The sequence below is a fragment of the Leuresthes tenuis genome, unplaced genomic scaffold, assembly GCF_036924035.1.
Source record: "Leuresthes tenuis unplaced genomic scaffold, fLeuTen1.0.hap1 SCAF_10, whole genome shotgun sequence".
Classification (NCBI taxonomy): Eukaryota; Metazoa; Chordata; class Actinopteri; order Atheriniformes; family Atherinopsidae; genus Leuresthes; species Leuresthes tenuis.
The window spans coordinates 1,677,940-1,702,200 of record NW_027325364.1 but is presented as its reverse complement, the minus strand read 5'-3'; the positions used below and the strand labels follow the sequence as shown (position 1 = coordinate 1,702,200).

Sequence of the window (24,261 nt, the reverse complement as noted above, 5' to 3'; positions counted from 1 at the left end):
AGAGGATAATGGAGGAAACCAGCCACCAGAGACCGTCTGTTCTCAGCAGTGAGCTCCCCACTGACAAAATTCATCTGCCTCTCTAAGCAAACCGTTGCTTTTTCTCATCCAGCTGTTTCCGCTTCTTCCAGATGTGCGCAGGTTTATTTTGACTGTGCACCGGTTCCTCTTCAACCAATCAGAAGAGTTTCCGGTGGTTCACCTGGTCCTCAGAGCGCTGTTTGGAGCGGCGAGCGGCGCAGGTAAGTTCCCGACAACACCTGGAGGCGAGTTGAGCCCAAACATAGCGACCGTTAGCTCACAAACGTCCAGAACGCGGTGCGGCGGAACCTGCCTTAAAATCCTCAGGTTTCTAAGTTATCTTCAGTTTCACAGCGATTCAGATGTTTTTTTTGCACATTCCTGGTTTCGTTACGAACAGGAGGTGATAACAGATAATTCGGCTCGTTACATAACGGCTCAAATGTGCTGAAATGTGCTGAAATGAGGGCTTACACCTGTCCAGGTACAAATGAACCTGCTCTGCTAACAATTAACATCTATTTATCTAACCATTTTTAGTGTTAATATACTAGTTGTAATGCAATTACAACTCTAAGTTAAGTTAAGGTGGTTTTATTTTTTGATGACAATTTATTTTTAATTTTCTTTTTTTTTTTTTTAGAATTTCGGGATTTTTCCATAAATGTTCTGCAGGTTAAACAAGTTTAAGTGCTCACCTTTGATCTATCTTTGCTTGTTTGTATCTCCAGTTAAATATGTTCTTTATGACGATGGATCAGATCAAAGTGATCAGACTGAACATGTTGTCTGTTCCTCAGTCCTGTTCCTGGGAATCGCCCACAACCTCCCTCTGACCTTTGACCTGAAGCTGGCAGCAGGAGCTTTATTTGTTGGTGAGAACACGTCATCAGTTCCCTGAAACACGTCAGCATCATTCAGAGAGCTGACAGGAGTATATGTTGCAGGTGTTTGTGTTGCTGGTGGAGCGCTGTCCTCCTCTTTCAGGTGCTCAGCCCTCCTCGTGTTTCCCAGCATTCTCGGCTCTCGTGGTCGCGCCTATTTGATGATACTGATAGTGTCAGTTCTCTACAAAGGTAAACAAACACACACTGATTCAGTACGGACCTGCTTTAAGAATTATTTCATCATCAGTTATTCTGACTCATTATTTCAGACAAAAAAGTAAATATAAAAGATAAAAGTAACGTGTGAAAGTCCTGAGTTTCAGAGATTCACTGAAACATGATAAAACCTGAACATAAACCCAGAATCTGAGGCAGAAACAGAGTTTTTTCTCAGTTCTCAGCAGCTTTAAAGTGAATCTCTGCTCTGAGCTCCTTTATTCTCCAACACAGCCTGAACCCTCTGAGACCAGCTTTCTGTCATTTCTTTAAGGAGTCTTCAGGAATAGTTCTCCAGGCTTCTTGAAGGACATCCCAAAGCTCTGTGAAAAAGCAGAAAATGTCCAAAGAAAAACTCTGAAAGAGCTTCAGAAAGCTACAGAACTGTTGATCAGGATTTTACATTAAAACTGTTTTGCTGAATCTTTGGTGAGAAGGAACCTTTTAATTCTTTAATAAAGTCGTTGAAAGTGACAGAAATGTTTGCTTCTGGTCTTTACTTTGTGGCTTTATTGTTAAACATGAGACTAAAACTAACTGAACAAGGTGTTGAGCAAAGAATCAGTGATTTAATGTCGCTGTGCTGCAGCTCAAAGCTCCAACAGCAGCGTTCATGAACTGTTTCCTGCCTCAGCACTGATGGCTGCATCCCATCATGTCGTTCCAGGTCCGATCTCGAACATCCATCGAAACATTGAGGCGGCCGCGGTGTCGCTGAGCTGTAACCTGGACCTGCAGGTTCATCACAGCAGGTTGCTATGGAGACACGCCATCATGCCGTTTATACGTGTCACAGAGGAGCTGATGGTGAGGACCTGCAGCCATTCCTGCTGAGGCTGTCATCTTATTCATCAGGAACAATTCAATCAGACTGCTTTCACAATCACAGAATTTATTTTATTTTATTTATTTTTTATTGGAAATCGGAAGAAGGATTCACCCTCTGTGGGCCGTGGACATCCTTCCAGAACTTCATCATAATCTGTTAAAAAGTTGCCAGATTGGAGCTGACACAATGTAAAAACTGCTGAATTTAGAAACAAATTGCATTAACTGCATTAACTGCATCAACTGCATTAACTGCATTAATTGCATTAACTGCATTAATTGAATTAACCGCATTAACTGCATCAACTGCATTAATTGCATTAACTGCATTAATTGCATTAACTGCATTAATTTAATTAACTGCATTAAAAGCATTAACTGCATTAAAAGCATTAACTGCATCAACTGCATTAACAGCATCAACTGCATTAAAAGCATTAACTGCATTAAAAGCATTAACTGCATTAATTGCATTAACTGCATCAACTGCATTAACTGCATCAACTGCATTAACTGCATTAAAAGTATTAACTGCATTAAAAGCATTAACTGCATTAAAAGCATTAACTGCATTAAAAGCATTAACTGCATTAAAAGCATTAACTGCATTAATTGCATTAACTGCATTAATCGCATTAACTTCTCCGTCTCCTGTTTCCGCCTCAGGGTGATAAAGCAGAGTTTCAGTCGGAGGCTCAGAACGTCAGCAGGAACTTTCAGAACATCAGAGACGAAGTCGTTCTTCAGTACGGATACGACCGATTCCAGCCAAAACCCGGCGGCGACGGCGGGAACGACACACAGGAGCAGTTCACCGTGAAGACCAGGATGCAGTGCGACAGTGAGCCACACCTCCCGTATCGTGTTGGGTTACAGAAATAAATAAGCAGAACTTCTTCAGGCACTCATACAAAGTGCATCACAGCTGGGTTTATAAAGCCCTTCATAAAGGAATCCATCGATCTGTTGTGAAACTTCTGGAGCAGTTTCCCCATAAATCTGAGCTTTGGTACCAAGCAGTTCAGCACAGCTGACTTACAGCAGAACCTTCAACACTTTTTCAGATTTTACACGTCACAGCTTGTGTTTTTAAATGTTTTTCTATCTGCAGACTGTTGGATGATTTGTTCCTTTTTCATTATTTCTTATTTTCCTTTAATTCTTTTTGCATTCTCTTGTTTGGATTCAGAGTTTCTGATGATGCTGGTTCTTCTGGACCTCGGCTCTACAATTGATACAATAGATCCGATTTGTTGATTTCAGGCTCAGGCAGTGAGGGGAGAGGGGGGGGTTCTCAGTAAATGTTTGTTAGTTCACGTCTTCATCTGAACTTTTGTCTTCAGGTGTTCCTCAGGGTTCTGTTCTGGGCCCGTTTGCTTCCTTTGGGTCATATAATCAGAACATTTAAAGCTGTTTCCTGCCATTGTTCCTCAGATGATGTTCAGCTTCTTTTCAGCCTGATGACATTTCTAAGGTCTCTGAGCTGCATAAAGTCCATAAAGACTGGATGTCAGACACCTTTCTTCAGCTGGACTCAGATAAAACAGGTTCTGGATGTTCTGTCTTCTTCAGTCTGACCCACTTTATGTAATCTTGGTGTTGTTCTGATCCAGGATCTGAGCCTGGATCAGCATGTAAACAGCTCAGTTCCTTCATGTTTCAGCCTGAATCAGCTGACAGAACCTTCCAGAAGCTCCAATGTCTATAATATTGTCTGTTCCTCCATCTGGGAACCAAAAGCCTTTCCTTTACCTGGACTCTTTGGTGTTCTTTATGGTGGCTCGTGCAGGTGTGGTGGCTCAGGGAATGCAGCGCTGTGCTGATTGGTTCGGCCGCAGGTGGGAGGAGTGCATGGAGGCGATACCTGTTCCCATCATCAACCACATCCTCTGTGTCTCCATGAAATTCCACTTCCTGTGTGACGTCATGAGAGGTGAGTCATGATGTCACGGGTCACATGCTCCTCAGGTTATTTGCACTTATCAGTCTCTCTGCTCATATTCGTGTTGAGTTTAGAGATTCGGCCTCTAATTCAGCTTCTGAAACATTTGGTTCTGAATTTGAGACGTACAGCCTCCCTCCTCCACCTGATGACAGTGGGCTTCATTCATGTTTTAGGGGCGTTTTGCACGGGATAGGGACCTCAGACACCCTGAGAAATGCTTCCTGACACAGAAAGAAGGCGTTTTTACACAATATGTCACCTTTAAAGTGATTTAGTGTCTTATCTTACTGAAAACTACGCATCAGAAAGCACTGATGGGTTGATTTTGTTCCTGGAAAATGCATCGAGCTCTGCAAATTTAAAGGGTTTCTGAAGGAATTGGGTGTCATAAGTGGTTAATTATCATCATCTGTGTAAATGTAAATGTAATTTATTTCTACAGCCCTTTACAACAATCCATTTCGGTACCAAAGTGCTTTACGGCAGATAATAAATAAAGAAAAGAATAAGTACAAAACAATAAAATAACAGTAAACGCAATAAAATACAGCAAAATTGAATAAGATAATATAAAAGTGTCACCATACTACTGGGTATTAAAAGCCATCTGAAATAAGTAGGTTTTTAGCCCTGATTTAAAGAGGCCCAGGTCAGAAATAAGATGCATCTCGGGGGGGGGGGGGGCTTATTCCAGAGTCTGGGGGCACCCCAGGGCTTGTATTTGAACCTGAACACTTCCAGTAAAAGTTGATTTGTTGACCTCAGAGCTCTGCCAGGGTTACAGACAGTTAAAAGCTCAGATAAATACGATGGGGTGAGGCCGTTAAGAGCTTTAAAACCAAACATTAAAAGTTTAAAATCAGTTCTATAAAGGACAGGAAGCCAGTGAAGGGAGTTAAGAACAGGAGTGATGTGCACAGGTCTGTTAGTGTTGGTTAAAGACGGGCAGCAGCAGAGTTTTGCACCAGTTGAAGGCGACTGAGAGAAGTAAGTTGATTAAACCACAGGGTCTGATGCTGAAGTACACTTTAAACTGCTTTAATGGGGGCTAAAACTAAAAGAAAGACAGTAAAAGTTCATCACCCTCACCTGCTGGTGGCTTGGAAACAAAGACCTGGTCGTACTGGACTGAACTGGTTCTGCCTGATGTGATAACTCAGTCTAACACGACTCCCTCAGTCTGAGGACTGTAATCGTTCTCCTCTGGTATCAGTGATGACTCCGTGGTGCAGAGAGCAGATTCCTGTGGAGGGAAACTTCGGGCAGCTGTTTGATCAGCTCAACGTCTCGGTCGACCTTCTGTCCAGAGAGTTCAGCACTGAGGTCGTCCTGGAGGTCAGAACCGCGTCGCCCGTCCTCCAACACGCCCCTCAGGACAAACGCGGTGTTCAGAAACCTCTTCTTCTGACGTCCTGCAGGAGCAGCAGCAGCAGTCGGTGTTGGACGGAGCTCTGCTGGATCAGGAGTTCTCTGAGGCCGTCAGGAAGTCCCTCCTGAAGCTGAGGAACACGATGGAGCAGCTGCTGAACGTCCTGCAGCTGCTGCTGTCCTTCACCTTCATCAGCATCTTTACCCAGTAGGATTCACGCCTTCATCTTTACCCTCTCGTCCTTCTTGTTTGCTTCTCTTTTGTCTCACTCCTCCTCCTCCTCTGCAGGGCGTTTAATTACCTCAGATGTTACAGACGGGACATTTGTTTTGACAACGTCTACATCACCTCCTACTTCAGGCAGATTGACGCCCGCAGGAGGAGAGCGGTATCGTCCTTCCCATCATTGTTCTCCTCATCTTCGTCACTCCCATTGCTACGCGATGCTCAGCCTGACATCTTCTTCTCCTCTGCTGTGTTTAGGGGAAGCGCTTCCTGCTGCCTCTGAAACACAAAGAGAAAAACAAGTTCATCAACCCCTGGAGTCCCAGAGTTCACCCCGAGGAGCTCAAACAAGTGGTGCGTTCAACAACTCAAACATCCAGCCGGTGTTAAGTGTCTGTGCTGAAAACAGAGTTACTACCACATCCTGTTAGATGTGTGTTTTGAACGCCTGCTGGAGCGTCTCCGTCAGGCTCCTGAAGAAAGGGAATGACTGTAGGAAGGTCCCAGGCAGGCGGAAGAACAAGTTTCCAAAGCGGCGGATCATCAGGAAAATACGGAGCTGCAGAAAAACTCGTTGACTTCACGAAGGCGTTCGACAGCGATCTGGAAGTCTTTACTTTTAGTCTCGCTGCTGCGTAGGCCGGGGCGCTCTCCTCGCCATGGAGCTCATCATGCGTCACGCCACTGGTCAGGGATCAAATGGCGAAGAAAAACCGAATGTTATCATTTCAAACCAAGGTTTTCAAACATTATTAAAGTAACAGAAAAAACTGTAGAAAGATTTTTTAGAAAAGCGTCATTTTACAGCTTTAGAATATTTGAACCTGTAGTTACGAAACAAACTGACACCAGTAAGTGGAAAAGGGTGGAGTTAAGCACTCTGTCTCCACCCTGGAAACAGACCGATGACCCAAAGGTGTTGAACCAGGGTGGAGACAGAGCGCCGCTGTGCTTAAAGCAGCAGGTGTTCCGACCAAAGTCCGCCCCAAATGCCTCCTTTAATGTTTATATTTATGTTTCTGTATTTATCAGACGCTTTTATCCAAAGTGACTTACAAATGAAGATATAACAGCTTTATAAAAAGCTAACAATAAGCTAACAATAAGCTAACAATAAGCTAACAATAAGCTCCATAGAAGGAACCCAGGAGTCCGACTCTGTCAGAGGGGACAGAGTAGAGATAGGGTGCAGGCATAGAAGGAAGAGCAGAAAGATAAAGTGCAGAGATAGAGGGGGGAGGGAAGTACAAGGTAAGTGCTGGGATAGGAGATGCTCTCTGAAGAGCTGGGTTTTCAGGAGCTTCCTGAAGATAGACAGGGACGCCCCTGTTCTGGTAGCGCTCGGTAGGTCATTCCACCATCGTGGGACGACACATGAACAGAGTTTGGATTGTCTTAGGCGTGGTGTAGGAGCTGCTAGACGACAATCCTGGGACCAACGGAGGGACCCAGTTGGGACAGAAGCCTTTGCAAGAGCCTTCAAGTAGATGGAGCCGTTCCATGAAGCTCTTTGTAGCTAACATCAGGGACTTGATGTGTATCTGTATGTGTGCATTTTTTATTTATTTAAATAAAAAACTCACTGTGGGGGCTGGACCTTAAAAGGCCTGCAACGAATCCCCATGTGGTCGATTATTCAAGATTAAGACTTGATCTGAGGTTGGCATGATATGATATATATGTGTGTGTGTGTGTGTGTGTGTGTGTAGTTGTTTTGTGACATTGTGGGACGATAATCTGACTGCACCCAACCTGGTGGGGACTTCCTGTAAATGTGGGGACAGTTGTACAAACTGATTTTTAGGGTCTTGGTTCCACAGTTAGGGTTCGGATTCGGTGTTCTGTTGTGATGGTCGAGGTGAGGAATGAATGTGAGCGGCTACGAGTCCCCACAAGACACATAAACCAGTGTGTGTGTGTGTGTGTGTGTGTGTGTGTGCAGATGGCAGGTGTGTTTCAGGTGCTGTCTGTCTCACTGCTGTCTTTCATCCTGCTGACGGTCGACTTTGCTCTGTTCCACGTTCTGGACATCGTCAGCAGACACACCGTCACCCACTTCAACCTGACAGGTGAACACACACCTGATGACACACACCTCATCATGGTCACCTGCTCTCCGAGCGGCTGTGGGGGACTTTTCTTATTCAGCTTAACTCTGAAAACAGCCTTAAAGAACAAAACTGGATGTGTTTATCATGCACTGTTGGATCCTGTGTGTTGGTGTGTGTGACTCCGCCCCCTCTCTGCAGGTAGCCACCAGGTGGACATCAGAGTGGGCGGAGACTCCATGATGGCCCGCCTTCTGAGGACGACGATTTCAGCCTTCAACAGTTCTTCAAACCTGAACATCAACACAAACAACCAGGGTGGGTCTCCACATTTCCTCGTCTGTGAGCAGAGGGCCTGTACACCTGAAACATTGCACCTGTGAAGCAAATTTACACGTTAATGTTTAGATATGAAAGGCCATTTCTGTCAGAAGTTCACGTTATGACCACTCCTGGCAGAGTCTATTTGGAAGCCGGAAGGGTTCACTTAGTTTTTCACGCACTGCTTCAGTGTTTTTTGTGTGTGGGACAACTTTCTTTGTCCCGTTCTGTTTGTATTTCAGCCTTTTTTAGGTAAAATGTTCTTCTTTTCCTCTCAGATTGTTGATACAGTTTGATCACATGACTCTTTCCCTCCCTCCCTCCCCCTCAGCTTGTATGACTCCCCCCTCCTCCCTCTCTGCTGGTGTGTATGTGAGCTGTGTTTGCTGCGTCCTGCTGGTGGCGCTGTTCAGCTGCCTTCAGGTTTACACCAACCGCCTCCGACGGGTCGTTGCAGCCTTCTACCACCGCAAAGTATGTATATAACACACATAAACTCACATTTACAATGGAGTCCTAAAAGATGTGCACGTTACCCACAGACACACTCTCATACTATCACAGATGCTTTGAGCTGTGTGATGGTTTCTCTGGTTTTAAAAGGTGAAATGTTGTGTAAAACTCCTTCTTCCTGCTCCTGGGAGCATATATCAGGGCGTCTGAAGTGTAAAACTCCTTCTTCCTGCTCCTGGGAGCATATATCAGGGCGTCTGAAGTGTAAAACTCCTTCTTCCTGCTCCTGGGAGCATATATCAGGGCGTCTGAAGTGTAAAACTCCTTCTTCCTGCTCCTGGGAGCAGATATCAGGGCGTCTGAAGTGTAAAACTCCTTCTTCCTGCTCCTGGGAGCAGATATCAGGGCGTCTGAAGTGTAAAACTCCTTCTTCCTGCTCCTGGGAGCATATATCAGGGCGTCTGAAGTGTAAAACTCCTTCTTCCTGTTCCTGGGAGCAGATATCAGGGCGTCTGAAGTGTAAAACTCCTTCTTCCTGTTCCTGGGAGCATATATCAGGGCGTCTGAAGTGTAAAACTCCTTCTTCCTGCTCCTGGGAGCATATATCAGGGCGTCTGAAGTGTAAAACTCCTTCTTCCTGTTCCTGGGAGCAGATATCAGGGCGTCTGAAGTGTAAAACTCCTTCTTCCTGCTCCTGGGAGCATATATCAGGGCGTCTGAAGTGTAAAACTCCTTCTTCCTGTTCCTGGGAGCATATATCAGGGCGTCTGAAGTGTAAAACTCCTTCTTCCTGTTCCTAGGAGCATATATCAGGGCGTCTGAGGTCACCAGCAGGTGTAAAACTCCCCAAAAACACAACCCTGGTATTTATTCAGTAATAAATCAGTTTTTCCTCATCTCAGGATGTTTATTTAGTTCCTCTTCATGTGAAAGTTCCTCATTTAACGAGCCGTTCTGATTTTCATTTCTAAAGTACGTCACTCCTTAAGTTGGCTCCGCCTCCTCTGCTAAGCCCCGCCCACTCACATCCACCCTGCTGGACGGATGAAGCCAGCTTCTGGTGGAAATGTTCTGCTGTCAGCTGCACTGAGGAGCATGCATCTTCCATCCAGCAGCAGCCTCAGAGGATATAAGAGCCCAGTGGATAAACTATATCTGAGGCTAATGTTCCAGCAGAGTTAGCTAAAGACTGTGAATGTGCAGCAGCCACTTTTCATCCCACTGTTTTAACAACTTGGTCCAGTTCAACACTGGACTGAAGGAACTGAGCCACAAAGAGGATCAGTTCCAACTCTCAGAGCCTGAACTTCAGAGCAGGGAAATGGAAGCATCTGAGAAATAACTCCTCATGGTTTATTTCCTGATTTATTTCTTCCTTTAGCAGCAGCTAACGCTAACAGCTTAGCTAATGACTTCAGTCAGTTTGACAAAGACACATCATTTGTTCCCATTTCTTTAGCTGCATCTATGAAAAACAGCAAAGAAAACACAGTTTGACAGACAGAAAATAGGATTTCTGCAGCAACAAGGTGATTCCCAAAGAGCTATTAGCTGAAAACTTGGCATATCTCAGCATGGTGTGCAGTGTGTCCTTAAAACATTTATATTCACGTTTGAACATGTTTCAGTGAATCTCTGCAGCTGTTTCCTGTTTTACGGGAAATAAATGTAGAAAATAAAGGTTAAATTCAGGTAACATTCACAGCATTTGTTCAGTTTAAACATAAACAAGTCTTTGTGATGTCACTTCCTCTCCTGAACTGATGAGGAAGCAAAAGCTCAATCTCATAATTACACAAACACACACTCAGAGTTTGAGCTGCAGTAAATCTGATCTGAGAGCAGATTAATGTAATAGGTTTATAACAGCAGAGCTGATGGGCTTCAGGAGGGAAACGATCAGCAGAAAACAGACTTTACATTTAGTTCATTTACAGATTTAAAACCAAAACCTTTGAATCTTTGAACCTCTGAGTTGATGATCTGATATTTGTTCCTGTTTCTTTAACTGTAGATTTCACATTTTTCTACTTTTCTTCAGCTTCCAGGATAAATCATGCAGTTAAAATAGTTTAGTTTTTGTAAATTAATGGTTAAATATGTCATTTTAAAGGTGAAATCATAAAAAAAAATCACTTTTTTCTGTTCACGGGAGCTTTAGTCTCTGTTCTGTTTTCCTCTTTTCTTTTCTTTGAGCTTCATTCCTTCTTTTCTGTTTTAGTTTTCACTTTTAGATTCTGTTGGATTCTTCTTTCTTGTCTTTGGACTCGATGTCCTCAGGTGTTTTTGGTCTCCTGTTTTCACTCAACTTTTCATCCTCTTGGTTGAGGATGAAGAGAATAAAACATTCCCAGCAGGTCCTTTCTGCTCTTCTCTCTGCCTTTTATTGTCTTCATGTTAAACATGTTAGTTTCCCTGCTGTTTGTTCTGGTTTTGTTTTTATCGGCTGCAGAAAATGTTTCTTTACTGTTAAAGAAGAAAGGTCAGAACAACAGAGCTCACAGAATAAAAACTAATCATCTGAAGCATGTGGATCAAATCTTTCTGAGAGACGGAGGAAAGAAAAATTCAAAGAAAACTGGACTCATTTCTCTGCGATGAAGCTGTTTTATTGAAGAAAGTCAAATATTTTCTGCTCTGAACATGAACTCTGAACTTTGTGCTGTTACAGGAAAACTGCCTCAGTTATACCCTCACATCAGTTTGACATTTTCTCCGTCAGATTTCACACAAACACTGAAATGAAGACAACAGAAAACACTTTGTTCACTCCTTCAAAGCGGTATTTGCTGTGAAAATCTTCACTGGTTCTCACATTAAAGCTGATGAAGGATCTCCTGATTCCTGCTGATCCTGGAAATGACCGTTTCTGAGCACCTCAGAACAGACTTCCTCATCTGTTGATTTAGAAAACAGCAGCAACATTTGATCTCTGAAACTAATCAAAGTCAGTGTAGCTCCAGAATAATTTTACATTCACAAAGTGATGAGATGTGAACAGAGTCTGTGATAAAGGAAGGTCTGCTGATCTCTCTGTTGGGCTCCATGAAGTGGAAGAGAAACAACAACATACAGACACATCAACACAAGCATCCAACTAACATTTAGAGCTCAGAGAAGTTTAGATTTTCATGTGGAGAAACATTTCTGTGAATAAAACTCATCATTAGCAGTGATATCCTCCATGGCTGCACGAACCCAGGAAAAAGCAGCAAATAAACAGCAAAGAGCTGACAGGATACCTTTATTCCACTTCACACAACTCTGCCACAGCAGGTAATTAAGAGTCGTTCCCTCCGTTTGCTCTCAGTTTGTGAGCTGATTCGGCGATCTGGCTGTTAGAGGTTATGATATGAGGCAGCAGTTCATATGCTCCATCTGTAGCTCAGAGCTCATGAACCTTTTCCTCCTTCAGTTCTTGTTGGCTGTGATTTTTAAATGTCTGCCAAAACCACAGCTTCTGCCAGTGATGAAAACACCTCTTTGTTTGTGTAGTTTTCGGTCCTCAGTGTTGGATTCTGTTGTTCCCAGTTTCCTTGGGCTCAGATTTACTCAGGAACCTTCTGACTGAGTGAAATGAGCTGGAAGTATGTGAGAAGCAGCCAAAATCAGAGCTCTCTGAATCCTCCAAATACTAAGGAAAGGAGCTCCGACGCTTCCTTAAGGATCTCCTTTAGGAAACACCGGACCGTCCTTCATGAGAGAAAGGAGCTCCGACGCTTCCTTAAGGATCTCCTTTAGGAAACACCGGACCGTCCTTCAGGAGAGAAAGGAGCTCCGACGCTTCCTTAAGGATCTCCTTTAGGAAACACCGGACCGTCCTTCCTGAGAGAAAGGAGCTCCGACGCTTCCTTAAGGATCTCCTTTAGGAAACACCGGACCGTCCTTCCTGAGAGAAAGGAGCTCCGACGCTTCCTTAAGGATCTCCTTTAGGAAACACCGGACCGTCCTTCATGAGAGAAAGGAGCTCCGACGCTTCCTTAAGGATCTCCTTTAGGAAACACCGGACCGTCCTTCCTGAGAGAAAGGAGCTCCGACGCTTCCTTAAGGATCTCCTTTAGGAAACACCGGACCGTCCTTCCTGAGAGAAAGGAGCTCCGAGGCTTCCTTAAGGATCTCCTTTAGGAAACACCGGACCGTCCTTCATGAGAGAAAGGAGCTCCGACGCTTCCTTAAGGATCTCCTTTAGGAAACACCGGACCGTCCTTCAGGAGAGAAAGGAGCTCCGACGCTTCCTTAAGGATCTCCTTTAGGAAACACCGGACCGTCCTTCATGAGAGAAAGGAGCTCCGATGCTTCCTTAAGGATCTCCTTTAGGAAACACCGGACCGTCCTTCAGGAGAGAAAGGAGCTCCGACGCTTCCTTAAGGATCTCCTTTAGGAAACACCGGACCGTCCTTCATGAGAGAAAGGAGCTCCGACGCTTCCTTAAGGATCTCCTTTAGGAAACACCGGACCGTCCTTCATGAGAGAAAGGAGCTCCGATGCTTCCTTAAGGATCTCCTTTAGGAAACACCGGACCGTCCTTCAGGAGAGAAAGGAGCTCCGACGCTTCCTTAACGATCTCCTTTTCTTTACTTTGGCTTTTGTTCTTCACAGCGATCCTTTCAGAGTGAATCTGTGTCTGTTTTTCTGTCAGAGGGAGAAGAAGCGAGTCTTGTTTCTCTACAACCTGCAGCTCCACACACGCATCGCCTCCGCTGACAGGAAACGCATCATCAGCCGAGGACGGCGGAGCAGGACGGTGAGCGGCTCTTTGACTTCCTGTCATTTCTCTCATGTTCTCATTTGAATCCAGGTCCAGATCCCAACCAGCCAAACTCTGATAGAAATAACTTAAAAACACACTCAGGAAGCTGTTCATGTACCATAAGAAAGTTATGGTACATGAAAGAGTCAAGAAAGAAGAACAAGCTTTTTATTTTTATAAATGTGTCCAAGGTCAGGTTTATTCATATTATTACATTCATAAGAACCCCAGCTGCTCAAAGTCTGAAAACAAACAACAAAGTCAAAATAAAAACAGAATAAAAAGAGGAAAAATTCAAATAAATTCCATAGTTTAAGAATAAGCACTGAAAACTCCATCATTCTGGTTTTTAGCCTGAAAATTAAACATCTCAGTGGAACTGGAGCCATTTAAAGCTTTAAAAACTGAATCAAATCCTGAAACTCTAATGTAAGATCCGGTGTTCCACTTAAAAATAATTATCAATTTTATTCAGTTCAGTTTTATTTATAAAGCGACAAATCACAGCAAATGTAATTTCAGGCGCTTCAAAGATTCAGTCCAATTAAAATCCAATTCAGTCCAAATTAGTCCAGTTCATATAGAACTAATTAAAGAAAAGTAGCCTAACTAGAAACTTCTCTCTGATCCAATCCCCGTCCTGAGCTGCAGGAGGCGACTGTGGAGAGAAAAAAACTCCTTTTAACAGGAAGAAACCTCCATCAGAACCAGAACCAGGAAGGGTCCATCTGCCTGGACCAGCTGGGGCTGAGAGGACAGGAAAGAGGGGACAACAAGCAGCGTAACACCAGGCCAGAGACACCTGCTGAGAGAGAGAAACACAAGTTAATGACAGCAATGATGTCATCTGTACATGGAGGGAGGAGAGGTGCATCATGGGAGCTCCCCCAGCAGGCTGGGCCTATAGCAGCAGAACTATGGGATGTTTCAGGCTCACCTGAGCCATCCCTAACTATAAGCTTTATCAGAAAGGAAAGTTTCAGCCTGATCTTAAAGGTAGAGAGGGTGTCTGCTTCCTGAAGCCAAACTGGCAGCTGGTTCCACAGAGAGGGGCCTGATAACTGAAGGCTCTGCCTCCCATTCTGCTTTTAGGGGCCTGATAACTGAAGGCTCTGCCTCCCATTCTGCTTTTAGGGGCCTGATAACTGAAGGCTCTGCCTCCCATTCTGCTTTTAGGGGCCTGATAACTGAAGGCTCTGCCTCCCATTCTGCTTTTAGGGGCCTGATAACTGAAGGCTCTGCCTCCCATTCTGCTTTTAGGGGCCTGATAACTGAAGGCTCTGCCTCCCATTCTGCTTTTAGGGGCCTGATAACTGAAGGCTCTGCCTCCCATTCTGCTTTTAGGGGCCTGATAACTGAAGGCTCTGCCTCCCATTCTGCTTTTAGGGGCCTGATAACTGAAGGCTCTACCTCCCATTCTGCTTTTAGGGGCCTGATAACTGAAGGCTCTGCCTCCCATTCTGCTTTTAGGGGCCTGATAACTGAAGGCTCTGCCTCCCATTCTGCTTTTAGGGGCCTGATAACTGAAGGCTCTGCCTCACATTCTGCTTTTAGGGGCCTGATAACTGAAGGCTCTGCCTCACATTCTGCTTTTAGAAACTCTGGGAACCACAAGGAAACCTGCAGCCTGAGAGCAAAGTGCTCTGTTGGGGAAATATCCAACTGTGAGATCTTTAAGATGTGATGGAGCTCGGTCATTAAGAGCTTTATATGTGAGGAGAAGAACCTTAGATTCTATTCTGAATCTAACAGGGAGCCAATGAAGAGAAGCTAAAACTGGAGAAACATGATCTCTGCTGTTAGATCTCAGCAGTTCAACAAGTTGGTTTTTTTAACTTAAAACAGAACAAACCTAAAGTGACACTAATCTGATGTTTAAAGGCAGTTTAAAACCTGTTTGCGTTTCCTTTAGTTTCCTCTTTAATGCATTTTAAAGTGTTTCCAATGAGCCGAACATCACGTGGCGTTTGTTTCCCGCCGTCCGTCTGCAGGTGTTCCAGCGTCTGAGCAGGTGGGGGCGTCGCCTTTTCCTACATCACAACCAGGAAGTGTCGGCCACAGAGGAGACGCGCTACGCCTGCAGTTAGAGACCTCCGAATCCTGTGGTCCAATCAGCTCCTCCTGTTCAGTCCCTTTGACTTTCAGCCTGTTGGAGCTGAAATTTACCACTAAAGAAACATTTATTTGAGCTCTTAAATCCACGGTCTGCTGCTCCTGATGCTTAGCAGTGGAACTTAAGACAAACAGTCCTCTTTTTAATGCTGTGAAGCTAAAAACAGATGCAGGAAACAGTGTTAAGATGCTCAGAGCAGGAGCTACACCTCCAGGAACTGCCGTGTCCTCTCAGGTACGACCAGGGAACATCTACCCCGAGATGGTGCTGAAACTCCATCACTTCAGACCGTCTGAGAGAGTTCGTAAACCACAGAGATACTGAGTCATTTCACATAATAAGAGTACCGATTCAAACCTTTTTCGATTGAAAACACAGGCAGATGTTCGTCTTTTCCAGTGTGAAAGAGCTCCTGCTGATCTATTCCTTCAAAATAAGCTTTTATTTTACAAACTTCATGATTGATTAATCTATTTAAAGCAGAACCGATGTGGTGACAGTGTAATTAGACGAATTATTCCCCTGAGAGAGAAGGACAAGCTGCCACTTTCTTACCAAAGCAACATCGGTCGTCGCAGATCCTCAGGACGAGCTATTTTTATATGTCTGTAAGTCAGAGTTCAGGGCTAAAAACACACCAGATAATCTCAAATGGGTTCAAGATCTCTTAAATACCCGAGAAAACAGCCTTTTCCTTGCACCAGGGTGTGTTGTTTCACTTATTTTCAGCTCTGAAACGTGTTTAAGTCGCGCAGTAACGGCCGTTTTTAACCACCAGCGGAGCTCAGCTTACCTGCACAGAACCGGGGGAACCCTAAGTGTAGCCCTGAGGGTGATCACATGATCCGATTAGCCGGCGTATGTACAAATGAGTTACGTAACCAGCTGATCCTCTGCAGCCGCAGCAGCACGTGCACGCTGGCTTCATTCAGGCTTTTAATCCCACACCGGGCTGACTCCGGATCAGCTGGCTGCAGCGAAGCCTTTCAACTGGTCATTTTGCATCATTCTGTTGTGATTTCTCATCTTTTTCTGTTGCTCTGCCCCCCCCCCCCCCCCCCCACACACACACCTTAAGCTGCTGTGAGCTGTAATCCTGCCCTGACTTTACTCACTTTGGAAACCCTGAGATCTATTTTCATTCAGAAAAACACCAGAATCAGCAGAAAAACACTGAATAAAACAGCTCCACAACTTTCCTGAGCAGCTTCTGCAGAAACAAACACTTCAAATAACTTCAACCGGCAGGGATTTACAAACAGATGCATTTACAGGAAGATAAACCGTTAATCTGAGGCTCATCAGGGCTGAGAAAACCCAGAAAAATGTCTCAGAGCTCTGATCATTAATCACTGGAGGAATAAAAGCAGGATTTTAAAGGGATTCAACAGAACCAGAACCAGCTGAACTCTGATCAGTGCAGACAGGACGGGGTTAAATCCCCTGAGTACCCTCTATCTCCTCTTTTATTCTTCTTCTGGGGACATTAATCTGGTAATCTGGACATTTTGAGGCAGAACCACAGATTTTTAGCTATAAATCCTGATTTAAGGTTTGTCTCCTGTGTGTGACATATCAGCTCAGACACTGTTGGCAAGTTCTTCATGTACGAATCACCGCATCCTGCCGCGTTTTCAAAGTAAAATGTACCCAGAGAGATGAGCCATGACGGGTCAGGATGAGTTTTCCTCTGAGAAATATTTTTCCAGTGAGGTTTAATAAATAAAGGTGAAATATTGTGTAAAAATCCCTTCTTCCTGTTCCTGGGAGCATATATTAGAGTGCCTGAAGTCACCAATAGGTGTAAAAACGTAGTTCCGCATTTAACGAACAGTTCTTGTTGACTCCACTCCTTTGATAAGCCCCGCCCACTCATAGCCACCCTGCTAAGCCCCGCCCACTCATACCCAACTATAACAGAGTGGATGTTAGTGGGCGGGGCTTAGTAAAGTGTATATGAGTGGGCGGGGCTTGGCAGAGGAGGTGGAGTGACCTGTTTTTTTGTTTTTTTCTTTAATAAATCATCTTAATTTGTCAGCAGGTAGATTTTACTCTGCTGCTAACACAGATTAGAAAATCACTACATATTTAAAATAATCTGAATAAAATTAGTTTTGCTTTGACTTCGGTCTGAGATTGAGATAATTTTTGTGTTTCTATGAACCAGAGTCAGAGTTAAATTAACGCCTTTATCAAAGCCCTACCCATGCTAAATGAATGGAAAATTTACAAAATAAAAACAAAGAAAACAAAGTATTATCTCACATTATCTAAATATAAATATTGGGCGGTGAGAACTTATCAAACATTATCAAACATCACGTTGTGATGAGATATTATTTCAGGCACTAATTTATTTCCATACACCAGCCCTCGGTCAGGTTCAGCCTTGGCTTTTATTTTGAAGGCCTTGTGGGAGCACTTCCGGTCTCCGGCTCGTTGCTCCGGTGAGTTTAACTTAGCGGGATGACGTCTCCTTTTGCCCCTGGTATAAACACGGGTGGTCCGGTGCCCGCTTCCAGCGCCCCGAGGACGGACTGACCGAACTCTCCGGTGTCCCAACGGCCACAGCGGGCACAAACCGACCCGGTTATCCCGGTGCTAACGGCAGCTTTTGGTGGAAGGAGCAGTTTTCCGCGGAGCTACGTAGACAACGTACTGGGCGGGTTGCCCGCGACGTTAATAGCAACGATTAACGGTCAGTCCCGCGCCTGTGGTCGGACCCAGCAGCCGTCCCGACACGCTGCTCTATGTCTGGGGGTCTTACCGGGGGAAACGGGCGCCATGGAGTTCCGGTGTAGCCTGCCCCGGTGCTCCGACACAGCGAGGTAACCGGAGCGGGATTGCCTCACACGCACACGCCTGACAGCAGCAACCTGTTGCCGGTTGCCGGTGACGCAGAGAGGATGAGCGGCGCCGCCGGGCTGCCGGTGCTGCTGCTGCTGCTCAGCGGCCGTGCCGCGTTCACGGTCTGCAGGTCCCTGAACGCAGCGCTGGATGGAGGGTCTCCGACGGACGGTGCCGACAGAGTGACGGAGACAGGTAACGGTTACCGGAGCCGTTAAAGTGCTGCTAACAAGGGTTGGGGCTCAAAGTTCACTCTGAAATCAGTTCAAGCCGCTCATTTCCTCCTATTTGAGATTTTAGAGCTCTTTTCGCTCAAATAAATGATAGAAAATAATAAAAACGCGCATAAACTCATATATACATCAGGAATTGTATTTGCCATTATTAAACTTAGGCTGTAAAGGGATTTTTTAAAATGATCAGCATATAAACCTTTCAGCGGATGATTAAAAATGAGTTTAAAATGTCTCAGATGCAGCAGGACTATTTGATCTTAGGCAGAAAGTCTTATTTCTTTGGGTTTTTTCTCCACAAAATTCCCAAAACACTTAATATTTAACAGATGCTGCAGTGTTGATTATGAAAAGAGCAGGAAAAGACATTTTTACACCTTAAAGATTGTCAAAGCCACTGAAAAAGCTGATTAAATCCTTTATCCTTTATCCTCTGAGGGCCACAGAGTATTCAGAACCGATCTGTTAAGTCTCACAGCTTCGCTAATATCGCTCCGGCTCTGGGTTTTACCTCCATGAGGCGCAGAATGGGTACATGAGCTCTGTAATGGGGTTTATTGTGTGGCCGGAGGCAGGGAAAGTGGCAGCGTGTGGTGGGGAGATTATTCTTTCTTTGGCCTTCAACTGGAGCTTTACTGCGTTGGACAAATAGGAAGCGAGTTAACGGGAGGATAAATGTGGTTTTAAGCCCTCATCGTGGCTAAAAGCCAGTTCATAATGTACATTTTTCTCTTTTAAATAGTTGTTACTGCAAAAGTGTTCCTGATGGGTGTAATCGATTGATTACCGGAGTAATCGATTACCTAAATGATCAGCTGCTGCAGCCCTAATCGATAAAAACTGGATATCTTGTGAAGTATTAAGTAGTTATAAAGTAGCTCGAGCTGCTGAATAAAAGATGGTCGTGTCCTCAGGTGTGGACGGCCGCCGCCGGCCCTTCCTGGAGGAGACACGCCCCTTCATCCTGGTGGACGGACGGAGGCGGAGCCTCGCTGAAGCTTTACAGGTCAGAGTCTGATTGGTTGAACTGGTTCTTTGTGGTGGAAAGTCTGCACACCCCTGTTAAAATGCCAGGTGTCTAAACTTTACTGCGACCTTTAACCTCCTCAAAAAAGAAGTGTGAACACCCTGAAAAAAGTTTTAACACCCTGAAAAAGGTTGAACATCCTGAAAAAAGTGTGTACACCCTGAAGAAAAGTGTGTACACCCTGAAAAATGTGTGTATACCCTTAAAAAAAGTGTGTATACACTGAAAAAAGTTTGAACATCCTGAAAAAGGTTGAACATCCTGAAAAAAGTTTGAACATCCTGAAAAAATGTGTGTATACCCTGAAAAAAGGTGTGTATACCCTGGAAAAAGGTGTGTATACCCTGAAAAAATTGTGTACACCCTGAAAAAGGTGTGTATATCCTGAAAAAAGTTTGAACACCCTGAAAAAAGTGTGTACACCCTGAAAAAAGTTTGAACATCCTGAAAAAGGTTGAACATCCTGAAGAAAAGTGTGTACACCCTGAAGAAAAGTGTGTATACCCTTAAAAAAGTGTGTACCCCCTGAAAAATGTGTGTATACCCTTAAAAAAGTTTGAACATCCTGAAAAAGGTTGAACATCCTGAAAAAAGTTTGAACATCCTGAAAAAAGGTGTGTATACCCTGAAAAAAGGTGTGTACACCCTGAAAAAAGGTGTGTATACCCTGAAAAAAGGTGTGTACACCCTGAAAAAAGGTGTGTACACCCTGGAAAAAGGTGTGTACACCCTGGAAAAAGGTATGTATACCCTGAAAAAAGTGTGTACACCCTGAAAAATGTCTGTATACATTGAAGAAAAGTGTGTACACCCTGAAAAATGTGTGTATACCCTTAAAAAAAGTGTGTATACCCTGAAAAAAGTTTGAACATCCTGAAAAAGGTTGAACATCCTGAAAAAAGTTTGAACATCCTGAAAAAATGTGTGTATACCCTGGAAAAAGGTGTGTATACCCTGAAAAAATTGTGTACACCCTGAAAAAGGTGTGTATACCCTGGAAAAAGGTGTGTATACCCTGGAAAAAGGTGTGTATACCCTGAAAAAATTGTGTACACCCTGAAAAAGGTGTGTATATCCTGAAAAAAGTTTGAACACCCTGAAAAAAGTGTGTATGCCCTGAAAAGAGTGTGTACACCCTGAAAAATGTGTGTATACATTGAAGAAAAGTGTGTACACCCTGAAAAATGTGTGTATACCCTGAAAAAAGGTGTGTATACCCTGAAAAAAGTTTGAACATCCTGAAAAAGGTTGAACATCCTGAAGAAAAGTGTGTACACCCTAAAAAAGTTTGAACATCCTGAAAAAGGTTGAACATCCTGAAAAAAGTGTGTATACCCTGAAGAAAAGTGTGTACACCCTGAAGAAAAGTGTGTACACCCTGAAAAATGTGTGTATACCCTTAAAAAAAAGTGTGCATACCCTGAAAAAAGGTGTGTATACCCTGGAAAAAGGTGTGTATACCCTGAAAAAAGTGTGTACACCCTTAAAAATGTGTATACCCTGAAAAAAGTGTGTACACCCTGGAAAATGTGTGTATACCCTGAAATAAGTTTGAACACCCTGACGTTGTTGCTGTTTGGAAAGCTCATGATTCCCTCCACCTTGACTCAAACCGCAGTTCCAGAGCATGATGCTGCCAGCGCCGTGGCGTTCTTTTCCTGATGCGAGGGGTTGTTTTTACCTTTTGGAATCGTGGCTAAAAAGCTCACCTGGTCTCACCTTTGCTTCGTGCTTCCAGGAGACTTGATGCATATTTCATTTGGAGACTGCAGCCGGATGGTTATCTTAGTCAGAAAACGCCTCCATCCTGTCTCCCCGTCCCACAGTGCAGATTTACGGCGGAACGGGGAGATTATTGTCTAATATTTCACCACTTTTTAATCCTCTGGAGTCCAGCTCACCTGACTGTTTGAGAGGAGGTAGCAGCTGGACGCAGCCTCGCTGAGTCTGCGTTTCAGCTCCTGTTGAAGGTGCAGAAACTATCACCCAGATTGTGCCGATTGGCCAGAAAACCCAACAGAAGATCAATAATTTACTCCATGCTGTTTCTGTTTGTCGTAGCATTTTGAGCAGGAAGAAACAGGCTGTTTTTTTGTTGTTTTCACAGTAAAAAAATCCAACTTTTTCCTACTCAGATTTACAGGTTTTTGTGTGGTTTTAGGTCCAATGTGTCAGTACAGTTTGTCAAAATGAAAAAATAAGCGTAGAGTGACACGTGTTGAGCTGAAAGAAATGACACCAAACGAGGCAAAGATTTCAGTTTTCAGACTGTTTTAAGGTGAATTATAAAGGTAAAATCCAGCCAGGACAGCTGGACTTTACTTGGTGTTAATTAGCCAAAAGGTTTAAGGGTGTTCACACTTATTAACCAGCTTACATTTAATATTTTCCCCCGAACAGATTTGTTTGTTTCCAGTTGACTTGCAGAGGTTAAAGGTCACATTAAAGGTTAGAAATGATGTATTTTGGTCTCATTTTTAACATCACAAAGACCTGATATTTACAGGGGTGTGTAGACTTTCCACCGTAACTTCCTGTCTCTGGTGCTGCATTTGTTCCTGGTCCGTCAGTTTCTGATGTTTCCCTGATGTTGTGCTGGTCGGCGAGTGGAGGGATGCTGGTTTTACTGGTTAGATATGCTGGTCTTACTGGTTAGATATGCTGGTCTTACTGGTTAGATATGCTGGTTTTACTGGTTAGATATGCTGGTATTACTGGTTAGATATGCTGGTATTTTACTGGTTAGATATGCCGGTTTTACTGGTTAGATATGCTGGTTTTACTGGTTAGATATGCTGGTATTTTACTGGTTAGATATGCTGGTATTTTACTGGTTAGATATGCTGGTCTTACTGGTTAGATATGCCGGTTTTACTGGTTAGATATGCTGGTTTTACTGGTTAGATATGCTGGTATTTTACTGGTTAGATATGCTGGTCTTACTGGTTAGATATGCTGGTATTTTACTGGTTAGATATGCTGGCCTTACTGGTTAGATATGCTGGTTTTACTGGTTAGATATGCTGGTCTTACTGGTTAGATATGCTGGCCTTACTGGTTAGATATGCTGGTTTTACTGGTTAGATATGCTGGTTTTACTGGTTAGATATGCTGGTTTTACTGGTTAGATATGCTGGTCTTATTGGTTAGATATGCTGGTCTTATTGGTTAGATATGCTGGTTTTACTGGTTAGATATGCTGGTATTTTACTGGTTAGATATGCTGGTCTTACTGGTTAGATATGCTGGTTTTACTGGTTAGATATGCTGGTCTTATTGGTTAGATATGCTGGTTTTACTGGTTAGATATGCTGGTATTTTAATGGTTAGATATGCTGGTCTTACTGGTTAGATATGCTGGTCTTGCTGGTTAGATATGCTGGTTTTACTGGTTAGATATGCTGGTCTTACTGGTTAGATATGCTGGTATTTTACTGGTTAGATATGCTGGTCTTACTGGTTAGATATGCTGGTCTTACTGGTTACATATGCTGGTTTTACTGGTTAGATATGCTGGTCTTACTGGTTAGATATGCAGGTTTTACTGGTTAGATATGCTGGTCTTACTGGTTAGATATGCTGGTCTTACTGGTTAGATATGCTGGTCTTACTGGTTACATATGCTGGTTTTACTGGTTAGATATGCTGGTTTTACTGGTTAGATATGCTGGTCTTACTGGTTAGATATGCTGGTCTTACTGGTTAGATATGCTGGTATTACTGGTTAGATATGCTGGTATTACTGGTTAGATATGCTGGTCTTACTGGTTAGATATGCTGGTTTTACTGGTTAGATATGCTGGTCTTACTGGTTAGATATGCTGGTTTTACTGGTTAGATATGCTGGTCTTACTGGTTAGATATGCTGGTTTTACTGGTTAGATATGCTGGTATTACTGGTTAGATATGCTGGTTTTACTGGTTAGATATGCTGGTATTTTACTGGTTAGATATGCTGGTTTTACTGGTTAGATATGCTGGTTTTACTGGTTAGATATGCTGGTTTTACTGGTTAGATATGCTGGTCTTATTGGTTAGATATGCTGGTCTTACTGGTTAGATATGCTGGTCTTACTGGTTAGATATGCTGGTTTTACTGGTTAGATATGCTGGTCTTACTGGTTAGATATGCTGGTATTTTACTGGTTAGATATGCTGGTCTTACTGGTTAGATATGCTGGTCTTACTGGTTAGATATGCTGGTCTTACTGGTTAGATATGCTGGTATTACTGGTTAGATATGCTGGTATTTTACTGGTTAGATATGCCGGTTTTATTGGTTAGATATGCTGGTTTTACTGGTTAGATATGCTGGTATTTTACTGGTTAGATATGCTGGTATTTTACTGGTTAGATATGCTGGTCTTACTGGTTAGATATGCCGGTTTTACTGGTTAGATATGCTGGTTTTACTGGTTAGATATGCTGGTATTTTACTGGTTAGATATGCTGGTCTTACTGGTTAGATATGCTGGTATTTTACTGGTTAGATATGCTGGCCTTACTGGTTAGATATGCTGGTTTTACTGGTTAGATATGCTGGTCTTACTGGTTAGATATGCTGGCCTTACTGGTTAGATATGCTGGTTTTACTGGTTAGATATGCTGGTTTTACTGGTTAGATATGCTGGTTTTACTGGTTAGATATGCTGGTCTTATTGGTTAGATATGCTGGTCTTATTGGTTAGATATGCTGGTTTTACTGGTTAGATATGCTGGTATTTTACTGGTTAGATATGCTGGTCTTACTGGTTAGATATGCTGGTTTTACTGGTTAGATATGCTGGTCTTATTGGTTAGATATGCTGGTTTTACTGGTTAGATATGCTGGTATTTTAATGGTTAGATATGCTGGTCTTACTGGTTAGATATGCTGGTCTTGCTGGTTAGATATGCTGGTTTTACTGGTTAGATATGCTGGTCTTACTGGTTAGATATGCTGGTATTTTACTGGTTAGATATGCTGGTCTTACTGGTT

At 43.5% G+C, this 24,261-nt stretch overlaps 2 protein-coding genes across 18 annotated transcripts in view; both read left to right on the top strand.

Annotated features, from left to right (window-relative positions):
- The first annotated feature begins 8 nt into the window (after positions 1-8).
- dcst1 (DC-STAMP domain containing 1) lies at positions 9-15,159 on the top strand. Its single transcript, XM_072393379.1, has 16 exons — positions 9-48; positions 132-242; positions 822-896; positions 969-1,097; positions 1,792-1,931; positions 2,619-2,793; positions 3,742-3,885; positions 5,111-5,232; positions 5,316-5,473; positions 5,555-5,654; positions 5,750-5,845; positions 7,434-7,560; positions 7,741-7,857; positions 8,192-8,334; positions 12,953-13,057; positions 15,055-15,159. Exons 1-16 carry the CDS (start codon positions 9-11, stop codon positions 15,148-15,150), a joined length of 1,878 nt encoding a protein of 625 aa, XP_072249480.1. The 3' UTR covers positions 15,151-15,159.
- Positions 15,160-17,620: 2,461 nt separating this feature from the next.
- Positions 17,621-24,261, top strand: part of adam15 (ADAM metallopeptidase domain 15) — a 39,548-nt gene continuing 32,907 nt past the window's right edge. For 11 of the 17 annotated variants that reach the window (XM_072393482.1, XM_072393492.1, XM_072393491.1 and 8 more), the window contains exons 1-2: positions 17,623-18,218; positions 19,171-19,262. In XM_072393482.1, the coding sequence (XP_072249583.1) occupies positions 18,083-18,218; positions 19,171-19,262 (228 nt within the window). In that variant the 5' untranslated portion in view covers positions 17,623-18,082. Of the gene's footprint in view, positions 18,219-19,170; positions 19,263-24,261 lie in introns of all 17 variants that reach the window. The other 6 variants (XM_072393497.1, XM_072393494.1, XM_072393493.1 and 3 more) reach the window with 2 other exon arrangements.

Bases quoted from the DNA above. Each gene is read 5' to 3' on its own strand.
- dcst1 (XM_072393379.1), top strand. From the start codon at position 9: ATGGAGGAAACCAGCCACCAGAGACCGTCTGTTCTCAGCA. The intron at 1,098-1,791 runs GTAAACAAACAC...ATGTCGTTCCAG, and splicing joins AGTGTCAGTTCTCTACAAAG to GTCCGATCTCGAACATCCAT. The intron at 5,846-7,433 runs GTGCGTTCAACA...GTGTGTGTGCAG, and splicing joins CCGAGGAGCTCAAACAAGTG to ATGGCAGGTGTGTTTCAGGT.